Genomic DNA, 15,855 nt, shown 5'->3' with positions numbered 1-15,855 from the left:
AGAAAGCTAAAAGGGCTGTTTGGGGGAAGTAACTACATCACTGGAGGCAGTATGAGAAATGTGAGTGCTTCCCAGATGGGGACCATGTGAGAGAGAACCAGCCTAAACAGGCTTTCATGCTTTGTCAACAGGACAGCCTAGGATGAAGGACTCTACCCGTAACAGTCTATGTGTTAAGTGGACCACAGGAAAGTCAGAAGCTGCTGGGGAAGCATCTAGCTATCACCCATAGGAGCAGCTGCTGCAGGAGGAACCAAGAAGGGGGCCTCTAAAGACAACCGCTCACCCCACTCCCCACACAGAGAGAGGAAGGAATCAGCTTTAAATACTTTTATGGACCAGAGATCATGGAGCCAGTAAACAGTATTACCAGCCCCTAGATATGTAAAGTCTTTCCTGCCCTATTTCCTTGCCTTCCTTTTCTCTTGAATTTTGATCCTAGTGGGTGCCAAACAGTGAGCTGGAAGAGAAGGGAAGTAGAGAAAAAGCAAAAGAATATCATATAACCTTTAAATGTAGGCAGACTATAACCAGGAGATCAAAAATGAGGAGACACATTGCTTTTGAATGATTATTAAAGCATTGTTAACTGTTTTTGAATGGACCTTCTAATTTCTGAATGAAGACTGAATTTATGAATTAAAGTGACCTAAGAGCAGTTTATTTTCTGAGAGTTAGCTGAAATATCATGCAGCCTGAGTATTCATTAAGGGCAGAGGAAAAGCTTCCCTAACAGAATAAGGTTAAAGAGTACCACAGGAGATAAAAAAGAGTTGTGTTTTATTTTTATCCCATATTTAAAGCTTGTTCAAAATATTGCAAACAGAAGAAATGCATGCACACTCACACATGTGCTTGTTACGGTGGATCTCCTAAGATATATTCACTGACATAGAATAGTCAACATCAATGTTGTTTTTTAAAATAACAAAAGATAGCAGCACTGGAATTTGATAATTGCTAAAAGCCAAAAGGAAGGTCTCCAAAACAAGAGTGAAAAGGATTAAGTGCCCTCCAGAAGAGTCAGGCATGGCTGCCCCTTAGTCCCAGAGAGCAGCTTTTTAAAGAAATGCCAAATAACAGAAGAAAATAATATAACTTTTAAAAAGCTGATACCAATGTTGGTAATAGAGTAGAAACATTGAGAGTAAATTGGGATAATTTTTCTGGCCAGTAACCCAGTGATATATATCAAAACCCCTAAAATACTGACAAAGCTATTCTACTTCTACAGGTTTGTACTAAGAAAACCATCAGTAGATACACAATGACATAAATTCAAAAATGTTATCAGTGATATTAAACAGTTAAGAAAAATAAAACTAACATGAAAAAGTAGCTTTCAGACATTTAGAACACACACAGTAAGGGATTATGATTTCTGAAAGAAGGAAAGGCAACGAGATAGACCTACAATTTCCCCCAGTTTACTGCCTGGAGTGAATTTGCAGGCTGCAGTACAGGAAGTGGAACCCAGCAGTCTTGTTGGCTTCAGAGAGGCTGATGCAAATACAATTTAAGTTAAGATCTGAAAATACCAGAAAGGAGGTCACTATACAGGGAGAGAGAACTCAAATTTGCAGAGGAGGAACATCTCAAGTCTTTAGCAGAGTACTGATGTGTGCATAAATGAGAAAAAATTAGTCAAAGCCTGTAAAAGAACCGCTACGCAAGCATTAGGCAAAAAATTACCTAGAACTAACACACGTCTAGGAACAATTCACAATCCCACCAAACAGTGAGGAAAGATTTCATAATACATGGAGCATCAGGTAGTCCTCTGGAGAAAACTGCCTCAGTAGTAGGCTAAATTAGACTGCAACTAAAGGCTACTCTCAACTAATCTTAACACAGCTTAAAAGCAAATTTTGAAAAAGATCAACCTGAGAGACATCCATATGCCATACACTACAAGAAACATCAAAGGATGTCCTTCAAGCAGAAGGAAAACATCATCAAATGGCAATCTAGATCTGTGCACGGAAAAGGTGCAACAAACAGAAAATACATTGGAAAGGACAAAAGAGATTTTTTTTCTCATTTTTAAAGATTACTTAAAAAGATAGTTGACTATTTAGAGCAAAAATAATAGCAAAGTATTATAAGATTTATATTACACACAGGTTTAAATATTATTAAAAATAACACACACAATAAGGGCAGAAAATAGAATTTTACTATTGTATAATTCTTACATTATATATAAAGTGATATATTACTTGAAGTAGATTATGATAAAATATGTATATTGAAAACTCTAGAGAAACCACTAAAAAGTAATCCAACAGTGAAAATAAAATACTCAAAAAATCAAAGGGCAAAAAGAGCAGATGAGGTAAACAGAAAAAAAAAAATAATTCTGATAGATTTAAACCCAACCATATTGGTGATTACATTAAATGTAAATGGTCTAAACCTCCAATTAAGAGTTAAAGATTATAAGATAATACTGTGATAATGATCTAACTATATGATTACAAAAACCTACTTAAAAATAAAGGTTTTCACAGGTTACAGGCAGAAGAATAGAGAAAGATACTATTAAGAGTGACCATATCAGTATCAGAGAGTAGACTTCAATATAAGGAATATTATTGAAAAGACAAAATGACAGAGAGAGATCAATTCATTAGGAGAATGTAAGCTTAAATGTATATGAATGCAAGTAGTAACAGCTCTAAAACAGATAAAGCAAAAAAGTGATATAACTGAAAGAAAAAAGACACATCCACAATTATAATTGAAGATCTCAAGACTATCTCTCAGTAACTGATAAGACACAGAACACTTGAACAACACTAACTGCCTATTTGACCCAGATGATACTTACAGAACATTCTACCCAACAAGAGCAGAATATAATATTCAAGTGCAAATGAAACAGTCACTAAAATTAGACTATATTCTGGGCCATAAACAAGTCACAAATTTAAAAGGACTGACACTATAAAGAGTATGCTCTCTGACCTCAAAAGAAATAAACTGAAAAACTTTTTAAAGTTATGTGGAAAATCACCAAATATTCGGAAACTGACACACTTCTAAATAAACATGGGTCATGGAAAAAATGACAAGGAAGATTAGAAAGTATTTTAAAGAGACCGAAACAATATAAAAATTTGTAGATGTCACTAATACAGTGATTAGAGAGAAATGTATAGCATTACTTGCTTATTTTAGAGAAAAAAGGTTTCAAATCAATGATCTAAGGCAGGAGTTCACAAATTTTTTCTGTAAAGGGTCAAATAGTAAATGGTTTAGGCTTTGCAAGCCATACAGTTTCTATTCTAACTACTTAACTCTACTGTGGCAGTACAAAAGCAGCCATAAAAATATATATATATGAGTGGATATGGCTATGCTCCAAGAGAAATTTACAAAAATAGGCAGCAGCAAGATTTGGTACATGGACCACAGTTTGCTGACCCCTGTTAGAATGTCAGCTCCATAAACGCAGAGAATTTTGTCTGTTTTGTTAACTGTTGCATTCCCCAAAACATTGACCTTTATATTTAACAGTGCCTGGCTCTTAATATTTGCCAAATCAATACTTGTTGAATGAACGAGCTAATTTAATCCCCAGAACAAGCATGAGTTAAAAGTTATCATTTTACCAATGAATATACTAAAACAGTGATACATTAAATGATCAATAAGAACCAGTATTTAAGCTCAAGTCTGTCTAATTCCAAAGTTTTATGAGCTTTCCACTATATTACACTAATAAGAGAAAGGCTTTACTACTTGTAAAAGTTTCACACCATCTCATATATATTTTCCACCTGTTTTTTCTTTTCCTGCACCTCAGGACCAAATAAACAATATACTAATGTTAAAACAATATCTAGAGATTTATGCTTATTTCTTCATCTATGTCATATTTAAATATCTATATTTTGGATTTAATATTTGGATTACAATTGATACAACTAAACTAATGGATTGAATCTTGGACACAAATTCCCTTGTAGTTTTATAACCAGGAATACTAGAGAGTTAACTGATTTAAAACAGGCAGCATGTCTAGAGAACCTAATCAATTTTATGTGCTCAGACATGTAGCACACATGAGTATGACATTAATTACTATGTATTCTTTTCAAATGCACAAAGAGATGAAAAATGTGAGGGAGAAAAGGAAAAACAAAAGACACTGGAAGTGTCTTTATTGCCATAAGAATGCTTCATTCAATCCTTCTTGGCTCTCGTTTCACTCACGTACTACAGCCCTGTCCAGTGGGCTGCTATTTTGTGCTTTCAATAACCAGCTCTCATAGCTGACCATATACATCTGCTTCCCTTCATAAGTCAATAATCAATGCCAGCTGTTCTCCAAAAATAGGCATTAGGAAGGCACTAAAGCAGCTCTGAATATAGATTCAGCAGACTGCACATCTTTCCATCATTTATTAGCTTGCCTGTGGTTTTACCATCATTACAATCAGCAGGGAGCTTGAAGGAGCCAATTCCTGTTTTGTCAAGTTTTCTCCCTTTGGATGCTCAGGGTAGAATTGTTTAAAAAAACTGTGCACGTGAGACTAACACTGCATACTAAGAAGCTACTAAAGGGTAAGACAAATAGCATCCACACCGTTTGCTTGCCCTGAAGGCTTAATGTTTATTGTAATCTGATGCTGTAATGATTGATTATGATGTCATGATACTGAGAATTCATGGCTTATACAGCCATTGAAAGATTATTAAACTCAGGAAAAAGATAAAAGTAAATGAAAAATGATAAAATAAAGCTGAACTTTTCAGCTTCTTGACTGCCAGATCTTGCAATAAAAATGTATTTAAATTATATAAGTCAACAAACCTTTGGAACAAATAAAAATAGCTTGCTTACTGAAATTATGTAAGGAAGGTAAGCTATATCTTTATCCATAACCAATAACAGAAAAAAAATGTATCCTCAAAGGGCTTAATTTTTGGTGCTTGAAGAAGGACTTAGGATAAACAGGTTATACTGGCTCCTGTAAAATCATCTTGCTTATACCAGTGTATTTTAAGGTAAATATTCTCTCTTTAATTTAAGTAATAGAGCATTACTTAATAGCAGCCACTATTTAGAGACTGCTTGCATTGTTCACTTTTCATTTTCTTCTCACTTAATCCTAGCAAAAACATGTGCTCCAGATCACATAATTTGAAAAGGTAGAGCTGAAATTCAAACCAAACTAAAACTCATGGTCTTGAATCTGAAGCTTCCCTGAGTCTCAAATAATGAAAATATATACAAAGAAGCCAGGAAATGATTATCAGTCATGAAAGCAACAACAGAAATGCTAATCAGAAGTAACACTACCAACTTCCACTACCAAAACAGTGTAACCAAACCCAAGAACACTTTTTATGCTTAATTTTTCTGAACTAGATTTCCATGATGTTGCTACAGAACTCCAGAGCTGTTCACCACACAAGGTCCATTCCTTTGGAAACTCATAGGTTCCAAGTTATATTGAGAAAAGTATAGAGTAATAAACATTTGTATTTTAGCCATTCACAGGAATCATAACAGGATATGTAAAAATATAATATGCATTGGAAAAACTTTCCTACAAATAACTACATAATGTACATTGTTACTATGAGAGTTTCCAGCCTTACTGCATGCTAAATCATAATCTAAACAAATCTTACACTGATATAAAGATGCACATGTTCCCCAAAAGGAAGAAGATATTTAACACATTTCTGCTTCATACCCAGGGCCACTGTGCAAACTGATTTCAAAAATCATTAGTCCAGAGAAACAGACATATTTAAAACCCTATTGCTTTTGTTCATAGGACCCAATGCTTTTCTCTTCTTTGCCAGGTATCCACAACTTCTTATAAAAATAATAACCAATTTATCAGGTGCTATGTGTCAAGCTCTGTGCTATATACTTTGCATGCATTATGACGTGTAGTCCTTCATATAGTCCTACAAAGTAGGTACTATTATATGATTCCCATTTTACAGATGAGGAAAAATAGGAAATCAGCTCAAGTTACCCTGCCAGCAAGTATCAGAAATAAGACTTTAACCCAGGACTGTCTCACTACAGGGCCTTGCTCTTACCCAGTAACCTAAGAGAACCAAATGAGACCCCTAAAATTATCTGGTCTCAAACCCTCACTTTATGGATGAGGGCATTTTAACCCCAAAGAGCATAAAACAAACGTCCAAGGTCAGACCTCGATTACTGGTAGAGTCAGTGCTAAAACACAGGGCTTGCTTTCCTATACTTGCTCTACTACCATATATGGCCCTTTCCTAAAATTTGAAAACAGAAATACATTCCAATTCCTGCACAAGTACTTCCATATACTTTCAATCTGATTTACTGAATGATGCTCAGGAGACTCTCCCTGATTTTTTTTTTCTTTTTTGAAGCAACTAAAAGCTGTGGAGCCTTATAATTATGGCTGATTCAGAAAGGTCAATATTTTTACAACTAAACTGACAACATAATCCACAATATGCTAAGAGTTCTTACCATAATGGCTCAATGATGTTTTTCTCTTACATTTTAAAATGGGCTGAGTTGTAATCAATCTTTAATATGCTGGTTCTCAAACCTGGTCACATATTAGAACCACCTGAGTTGCTCTGAATGACCCAGTGTCCAGGCTACATCCCTGACTAATTGAATTACAGACTATCTGGGCTGGAACCCAGGCATCAAAATTTTTTTAAACTCTGAGGAGATTCTAATATACCACCAAGTTTGGAAACTAGGGCTTGAATAACTATTAAAACTTAAAATAATATTTCAGGTGGCATTAGATCAAATGAGCTAGACTAACATGATCTCTAATATTATTATACTTCATTAATCCGCCTTCTTCAAAAAATTATTAAAAAGCAAATTCAAGAAAACTGTCGTATCATAGAACACCAGCCTCAGTTATTTGACAAGATTCTTCTTAGCTGATTCTATAGAGAAACACATGAAAATCCTTAAATACACACAAAAAGAGCAACTGGGCTACCAGCCAAAATGAGCTTATAATCATAAACATATTCATTGTTGTTTCCATGCACATAATTGGGAAGCAACAACCTGGTCTATAATGAACTACTCTCATGAATTAAGTCAGTGATAACAGTCCTCTTTTCAAAGCTAATTCTAAGAGGTTTCTTCCTTGATTTAGGTCATTATTAAATGACAACTGTGCATTTCACGATGATGTTAAATTCTCACAGGTTTTGCATTCCACAGTGAGGACAATGATTACTCATGGGGTCACATGACCAGTCAAGATTATTTCAATCACCGATTAATAGAACTAACAACATTAACAAACCTGTTCATTGTTCTTTCTAGTTTAAAACTTTAGTTATGGTAAATATTTGTATTTCTTACTTTCCATGTGTAATTAGCACTTTTTCTGTTTTTTAAGTCTCCTCCAACTTGGTTTCTTCTAAGGAAGATGTTTTGGCTCTGACCTTGACCACTTTTAGTCCCAACCACATGGTAAACTGGCAAAGCTGAATAGGTCTCAGTGCCTGCTTAATTAAAATTTGATTCTAATAAGAAATATACATTAAAATATTTAATTTTTAAAAGACTTGTGATCTCATGGCCTTTTGATAAGATTTTTGCCTTAGTATTTACAAAATAATTATTCTGATCCAAGCATAATTCAGAATAAAAAATGTCTACTTACAGGTATCATCCAGTTGGCTAGGTCACCATATTTGGAAACCTGCATTGCCCCTAGCATTGTCAGATCGACATGTCCCCTGAAAAAGAAAGAGGAAGAATAAAGCAAGCCTAACAAGCTTTTGTCCCCTTTGCTTGAACTTGCCAGCAATTAGAATAATTTCATAACACCAAAATATATTTGCTTCCCCCACCATGCAACTGATTTCCAAATAGATCAGATCCAAGCTGATACAGAGAAATAATCATTAAGAATTTTTTTAAGTTATAGTATACACTGTCTCAATAACAAATTATGATCAGGTGTACACAGGGAGATTGTTTCCTTCAGTGAGGTAGAATGTGACTATTTGAAGACAAACACTAGCTAGAAAGTGAATACAGTTTGAAGAAAATGTTAGAATCCTCAGAACAAACCTTAGAAATGTTTATTTCAGTCTGGTGGGCACAAAGACATAGATTCCATTTTGGGGGTTCTTTTCTTAATGGTGGGCTGGATATTCAACGCTCAACATTTGATGTGAATAACTTCACATCTTGCAGCTGAACAAACTCCCTATAGCTTTCTGGCTGGGAAATGTGGCTGTGTTTCAGAGCCTTGCTAACATACTCAGAGGATGACTCAGCTCATTCCACACTGTGTGAAACATGAGGGGCTCTGTTATTACGTACCCTCTAATCATTGCAAATGATTCATCGCTGGAGAAAAAAGAGGCTCCTGGAAGAATAGTAACTGTTTCCTTGCCTAGACACACACACAACACACACAAAAAAGAAAAGGCTATTAGATTTTTCTAAGAGTATCATGGTGAACAGAGGTCTGTAACTTCTCCATTTCCAAAAGAACTTAAGCTCCCTTTACTAAAACGCAGTGACATAGCAGGTGCGGGGAACATAGTAGGAACCTTCTGCGGAGGGGAGTATTTTGTCATTGACATTTGCCTTTGCATGATGATAAAAAAAAAAGGAGACCAACTTTTAATTTTCTTATTGTTTGGAAATTCTCTACAGCAGCAGTCCCCTTTTTGGCACCTCAGACCGGTTCTGTGGAAGACAATTTTTCCATGAACTGGGGGAGGGTGGTGGTTTCAGAATGAAACTGTTGTTCCACACAAGTCACCAGGCATTAGATTACAATAAGGAACAGGCAACCTAGATCTCTCACATGCACACTTTACAATGGGTTCCGTTGGGCTCCTATGAGAATCTAATGCTGCCCCTGATCTGAGAGGAGGCAGAGCTCAGGTGGTAATGCTTCTTTGCTGGATCATCACTCACCTCCTGCTGTGCATCCTGGTTCTTAACAGGCCATGAACCTGTATTGGTCCATGGCCCAGGGGTTGGGTACCTCTGTTTTACAGGAAATGCACCCTTCTATTTTCTATACCTCTCCAGTCTCTCACCATCCCCATTCCCTTCACAATCCTCTGCTAAATACCACTTAGGAATGAGGAGGAAGGGAAGTCTGGGATAACACCTGTCAGAATCCAATGCTACTCTAAGTCACTGGGACAGAGAGATGGTGGAATCAATAGGAACGTAAGAAGGAATGCAATTTTGAAGGGAATGACACAGAAGTTTCATTTAATCAACAAATAACTTATAGTTACAAGAAGAATAAGTTCTGAGGATCTAACGTATAGCATGGTAACTATAGTTAATATTATATTGTATAATTGAAATTTGCTAGAAAAGTAGATCTAAGAATTCTCACTACCAACAAGAGTAACTACGTGAGGTGACGGATGTGACAATTAACGATTATGGTAATCATTTCACAATGTATATGTATATCAAATCATCACGTTATACATGCTAAATCTAAAAAATTTGTATTGGTCACGTATATCTCAATGAAGCTAGGGAGAAATAAAAATAAAATTAGAAAACAAATACAGAAAAAAAGGACCCACCTAATACCTTAACATCATTTGGCCTGAACTCTCGAATTTTCATCTCTCTCCCTTTTTCTTTCTTCTTCTGACTCATCAGTATTTTCTTGCCCAATAAGCTTCTACTAAAACCATAGGATTTTCAAAAAATCAGGGAATAACATGGTAATACTAGCTAACGTATTTAATGTTCCAAGAGGTCACCTTGGAAGGACATCTCCCAAGACTTACATCCCAGTAAAATTCAGAGCTGGAAAAGATTTTCAAGGTCATCTACTCCCCGCAGAACTAATAAAATCACCTGACTCATATCTAAGCTGCTCTCATCTTGTGATCTATTTCCTGTCTATCCAGGAGCGTCAGGGGGCTGGGAACAGCTTCTGGTCTCAACCAGGAAGGTGCTCACATACCACTTTACCAAAGATAAGTCACCTGTCTGAGAATACCCCATGCATGGCCCCAGTATACTAGGGCAGACAAAAAGAAAGAAAAGAAAAACTGTTAATACAAGATTGGAACAGGGAATAGCTCCCAGAAACAAAAGAACCACAAGTAGTCTGAATATTCCTAGCTGTGCAACACAGTTATAGCCTCAGATTCTCAAGTCTTTCTCAGAAGCAAACTTTTCCATCAATATCCCCCTCTATTCAAACTTGAGTATGGAGAAAGAGTAAGTTTATTTATAAATATATAAGTAAATATATACATAGATTTATATCAAAATGAAATATTATCTCTCAAGGGAGTTTGATTCTAAATGACAGAAACATTTTTGTATCTTTTAAAGTTCCATAAAACTGAAAAGTTTTGGAAATTACTTCCTGATATGGTTAGCAGGGGCTTTTAAACAGCATGTAATACTTAGTGGATTAAATTAGATAATGACTACAAAGTCCTTACTCTAACTTGCCTGGCACAGAGAAAGAGCTTTGTAAATGTCAGCTTTTATTATTCCCATTTTTATTATTCCTCTCTCCAAAGCTACTTATAAAAGAAACAATGTCATTGCCCTCTAGGGACAAATGCCTCAGGACCAGGCAATTGGCTTATATCGTGGGGTTATACGGCCAGCCTGTGTGAACTCTAGGTTTTAAGACAGGCATAACACAACCAAACTTTATTCTAGACACAATGTCTATGACCTGCAAATTCAGATCCTCAACAATCCTGTAAGGTGGAAAGTCAAGGAGGAAGAATTTGCAGGACAAAAAGAAAAAAAATAACATTAAAAAATTCCAGTTCTTTGTTTTTTAGGGACTAAACACTGACTTCCAAAAGACAATCTGCACTGGCCAATACCACATAGAAGGCATATTTGCCATGCTATAGGAAACTGAAATCAATGGAAAGTGCTTTGGCTCTTCCTATATTATTTGTGAAGCATAGTTTTATTAAAGAGCCTAGAAAACAATTCTCCTGAAAAAACATTATCAAGGCCTCCACTAATACATATAGCATCTTATAAATTACAGTCTTTTGAAGCAAGGTTAATTTTCAGCATTTTTAAACATTCAATATCTAAAATATAATCCATGCTTTTTAAATACAGTGTCCAGGTTTGGTCAAAAAGTCATAACTAAAGACAATCACCATAAAGAGGGCTTTCTTATTTGGCTATTCCCAACTAATTTCTGTCTCTTCCATTTTTTCTTTATGTATATCTGTCTTTCCATTTTTTCTTTATGTATATCTGAATTTTTTTCATGATATTTGGGCAATAGAGTTATCAATTTCCTAGTCACTGAGTTCTTTGGTTTATAATTTAACAGGTCATCCAAACAATAGTAAATGACAACTATGTGCCTTAAACAGTGTTATAAATCATATTTGGGTAATCTAAACTAGTGGTTTGCAAACTTTAACATTCATCAGAATCACATGGAAGATTTATGAACTGCAGATTGCCACACCCAATTGCCAGAGTTTCTAATTCAGTAGGTATGTGGTAAGGTCTGAGAATTTCCTTTCTAAATCATTTCCAGTGATGTTGATGCCGTGGGTCTGGAGACCACACTGGGAGAATCACTGCCCTAAGCAAAAGGAACTTACTATACAGAAAGAGAGACAAACAAATAATTATAAGGCAAAATGTGATATGCTTCTTAGAGACACTAGATAAGTTGTGAATTTTGGGGAAGGGCGTTTCAAAGCTACAGTAGGATTTGGAAAGGAAAAATTAGCTGGTACTTGAAGGATAGGCATAAGTGTTGATACAAAGTTATCAGTAAGGAAATGGGGATAAAAATGGAATGGAGCAGAACAAAATCTCATGAAAATCTCAGATACAAAGTTATCAGTAAGGAAATGGGCATAAAAATGGAATGGAGCAGAACAAAATCTCATGAAAGACACATGAAGAGCAAAGACATGCAAGAAAGAGTATGAGCCATGATCAGAAAACACCCGGCAGTCCAGATTGGGTGGACAAAAGTATCCTTGAAGGGTACAACAAGACAGAAAGCCATAATGGTTGGTTACAACCACTAAGAGATCTGGAATGCTGTGTTATCTGTACTTTAGACTGCCGGCCTGTTATTCTTCAGATGTGATACATATACCTCTAGAGCAGAGTTTCTCCTGCTTAGCGCTCTCGACCATTGGGGCTAGCTAACTCTGGGATACGGGGAGACTATTCTGGTTGTTGCAGAATGTTTAGCAGCATCCCTGGCCTCTAGGTACTAGATGTCATTCCCCCAGTTGTGACAACCAAAAATGTCCTCAGACATTGCCAAATGTCTCTAGGGGCAAAATCAGACCCCACCCCATTGAAAACCACTACTGTAGAGAGGACATGGCAGAGGCCAAGGAGTATTAATCATGGTGATTCTTTCTAAAGCAACTTTAATCAAAAGTTAAGTCATTTAAAATATTGTTTATTAAAATAAGAAAACATTAAGAAATAAAGAGTGAAAAATGCACAATATAGAAGCAAAAATATGAGACTTAGAAATTTCACAACTGCACTGGGCTACTCTAGGTTAGAGCCCAGATCTTCATGGGACCTCTGAAAGGTTCCAAGCACTGGTGTCTGCACCTCTGTGCAATTCAGGTGATCAGGAGGTATAACTCAGTGCATAGAGAAAAAGGCCAGGGGTCACAAGCAGGAGATTGGGGATGAACCTCAGTCCCTAGCAATGTTAATGTTAAATCCGTCACTTCACTTTTCTGGACCACAGTTTTCCAGTTTGTAAAACAAGGTTTCATTTGAGTCTCCAATGGTATAATACATGTTAAAAAGTATGCTCTAAGCCATTGAATACTATACAAGTGGTAGTTCATTTTTATATAAACTTATGAGACTTTTTAAAAGAGATCCTTGGAAATAGTTCTACTAATATGTAATAATAGAAATATAACTCTTTGTATTCAAAGAGATTCCCATAAAATGCTTTCAAACTAACACAAATAATGGGTTGATCTTCCAGGTAATTTTGAAAATTGAGGAAACTGCCAATTTATATTCTAGGTACTCCAGCTTAAAGTGTTTCCTCCCTAATTTAGATAGTTTGAAAATTAAAAGTATCAAAAATCCCAAAAAGGACTTTGAAAAAGTTATAATATTATTAAACTGACTTGCACCTTGGCTTCTCATAAGCAATGAATTCTGGTTTAAAAAAGTAGTTTAAGATGAAACATGGTACTTCAGAAGTTGAAATGTAAAATTGGTGGCTTCATTTGGACTGAGCTACTTCTAAGCTCTAAGGGATCAGACACACCTGTCGTCCAACCATATTGAATTAGTTAACAAGTTTTCCAAGGAAAGTGGGTTTTATGAACTGAAGTCTGAAATTTGGAACATGCAGTTATTCATTTCACTAACATCACAAATTAATTAAACCAAGCAGCAAATATTTTCACAGATCAATGAGCTACTGCTAAAGGGTACAGTACAATTAAATTACAACCTTGGTTAAATGTCATTGCTTTATCACAGTAGGCCTTTCAGAGTTGAGTTGTGTTAACTAATTCAACTATTCAACCAGAAGCCATTTCAATTCCAAAAATTCTAAGTATCAGGCATCAATTTTACTTGGCAGCTGGCCTTTATGTTTCAGCTCCTATTACTTGTCTTCTGAAATTTACACATACTATTTTTGAATGCAACATGAGAATAATACTTTTGCGGGGGTAGAATGAATAAAAGAAGGGTAGGGAAAATCATACTAGAACCTAAAAATTTGCTTCTTATGGGCAGTCCCACTCCAGGGATGATCTACCGCCCCAAAGGGGTAGCAGTGTTGCCTTAAGCATAGATAGTAAAAATTGCCAAATGACCTGACCTGTTCTTCCTCCTCTAGGCTGTTGATATATAAGACTATGTCCCAGTCAAAAAAGGCTAGTAATAAAAGGTAAACAATATACATGTAGGAACAAAGTAGACAAGGCTCTAGTCCCCAGTTCAATGGAACTACATTTATTACATCACTAGATCATACTTGTACTTACTTGCAGAGTGCCGCCTTAAGCACCTCTCCTGCTCTAATGAGATCTAGAAAACAGTAATCACTACCTACAACAAAACTCCAATGCACCAGATAGTTTCTTTTTGCTGCTATGGATTCACTCTCACCGTTCTCTATCCTGAGAAGGCTGACCTACTTTGACTTGAGATTGTCTAATGGGAGGCACAGGCAGGCAATCCAGCAGAGGAGACCCTCTACCCAACCAGGTTGCTGTGAGTTGACTGAGTTCCTCTACCAAAGGCTGTGTTTTCTGTTAAGTGGCCTTCTCCTATCACTGCCCCATAGGGCCCAGAGGTGGTAACTCCCTGTGGGATTTCACCATCCTGTCTGGGTCTATTTTAATCATGTCCATGCCCTTGTAAATTACCCAATATAAGAGTGCTATCTATTTAGAAGCAAGAAACTGACTGATTGACCCAGCAAAGTTCTTCCACCTGTATTTCCTCCTTTATCTTAGTCATTCCTGAATGAGAGGAGACCTCAAAAAAGTTTATTTCCTCTCCTCAACAATGAATACAGTGGAGTGCTCTCCAGGAAAAGACAAAGAATTGAGCCCAAACTCTTTTTATTTAGCACAAAATTAACAGCAAAGGGAAAAGCTAGAAATAAGTGAGCTTACCTGCATTGATTAGATCTGCATCAGCTTCATGTTGTCGTGGATATGGACCCTGTCAAATACAACACACATTCAATTAGTAAATGAAGATTCTCACTGAATCACATACTAAAACTGTACTATAAATAACTTCCCTAAGAACTCTAGAAATTTATCATCCGAAGACTTGAGTTAAACTTCTGAAAAATAATTCTGTGGTGTCCATGGTTCTGTTTCTCATGTTAGTCTTTTCTATACTGAAGTTGTGATTGGGTAAATGAAAAATATTTTCTAAAAATTACCAGTTTGAAAGAAATGCTATGCTATTAGAAACGTAAGTCTATAAAACAAAAAGTAATTATTTAGTCCCTACTGTGAAAATTCATTAGAAATATAGGCCAGTAAAACTATTGTATGCCTGTAATCCCAGCACTTTGAGAGGCTGAGGCAAAAGGATCACTTGAGGCCAGTTCAAAACCAGGCTGGCCAACATAGTGAGACCCCATTCTCTTAAAAATATAAAAACAAAAACTATAAAAAGAAAAATTTAGTACCTACTATGCAGCCAGTGTTATTCAAGAACTTTTCTGTGAGGATCAATAAATACAAACGACATCACGTTATTTGGCTAGGAGAGACAAGCTTTTAGCTTTCTGATTTGTAAAATGTGAAGGCCTGAATTCAGGTTTCTAATCATACTCCTCACTACATCTAAGTTTTGATATACTTATGTCCTTACGTTCCTTTTGTATAGCTATTCTCGGTGAAGTTTTTAAATTTTTGCATATGTTTTTATAAAGTAACAACTTAAACAGGGCAAGTAGTTTAAGAATATCACATATATTATATGAAAAGGGAGGAACATGTAAAAAAATAAAAAGGCATAAGATATAAGATAGATCAAAAACTGAAGAAATATTGGCTGTGAAATTTTTACATACTTTCTAGAGAGGGACCAAAATTTATCTTTTAAACTGAAGTGGCAACTAATGCTCAGAACTATGTAAATTTTCTTTAAACACTGGCCATAGAAAATCTACAAACTTATTTCCCTTTTCTTCAAAATGGGAAATTTGATCACTCTAGATAATCCCTAAGGCACCTTAAAAATGCAAGTCTTTGATTTCTACATGAATCTGCTTTTATCCAAATATATATCATTTTTGTGTCTTTGAAAATGTCATGATTACTGCCTCAATCAGTATCAACTACATGCCCATGATCATTATTTATATTTTGAATTGTGAATAT

General features: G+C 35.7%; 1 protein-coding gene across 9 annotated transcripts in view; it reads right to left on the bottom strand.

The window, feature by feature from the left end:
• Window positions 1-15,855, bottom strand: part of OXCT1 (3-oxoacid CoA-transferase 1) — a 142,776-nt gene that overhangs the window by 49,625 nt on the left and 77,296 nt on the right. For all 9 annotated transcript variants that reach the window (XR_013532663.1, XR_013532666.1, XR_013532662.1 and 6 more), the window contains exons 11-13: window positions 14,629-14,677; window positions 8,327-8,399; window positions 7,659-7,734 (exon numbers count right to left, since the gene is read on the bottom strand). Coding sequence is in view for 3 of the 9 variants with exons in the window: in XM_035291619.3 (XP_035147510.1) it covers window positions 7,659-7,734; window positions 8,327-8,399; window positions 14,629-14,677 (198 nt within the window). In the remaining 6 variants the exon portion in view is untranslated. The remainder of the gene's footprint in view (window positions 1-7,658; window positions 7,735-8,326; window positions 8,400-14,628; window positions 14,678-15,855) is intronic.

The sequence above is a fragment of the Callithrix jacchus genome, chromosome 2, assembly GCF_049354715.1.
Source record: "Callithrix jacchus isolate 240 chromosome 2, calJac240_pri, whole genome shotgun sequence".
NCBI lineage: Eukaryota > Metazoa > Chordata > Mammalia > Primates > Cebidae > Callithrix > Callithrix jacchus.
The sequence above is the reverse complement of the archived record's forward strand: the minus strand, read 5'-3'. Positions and strand labels throughout refer to the sequence as shown.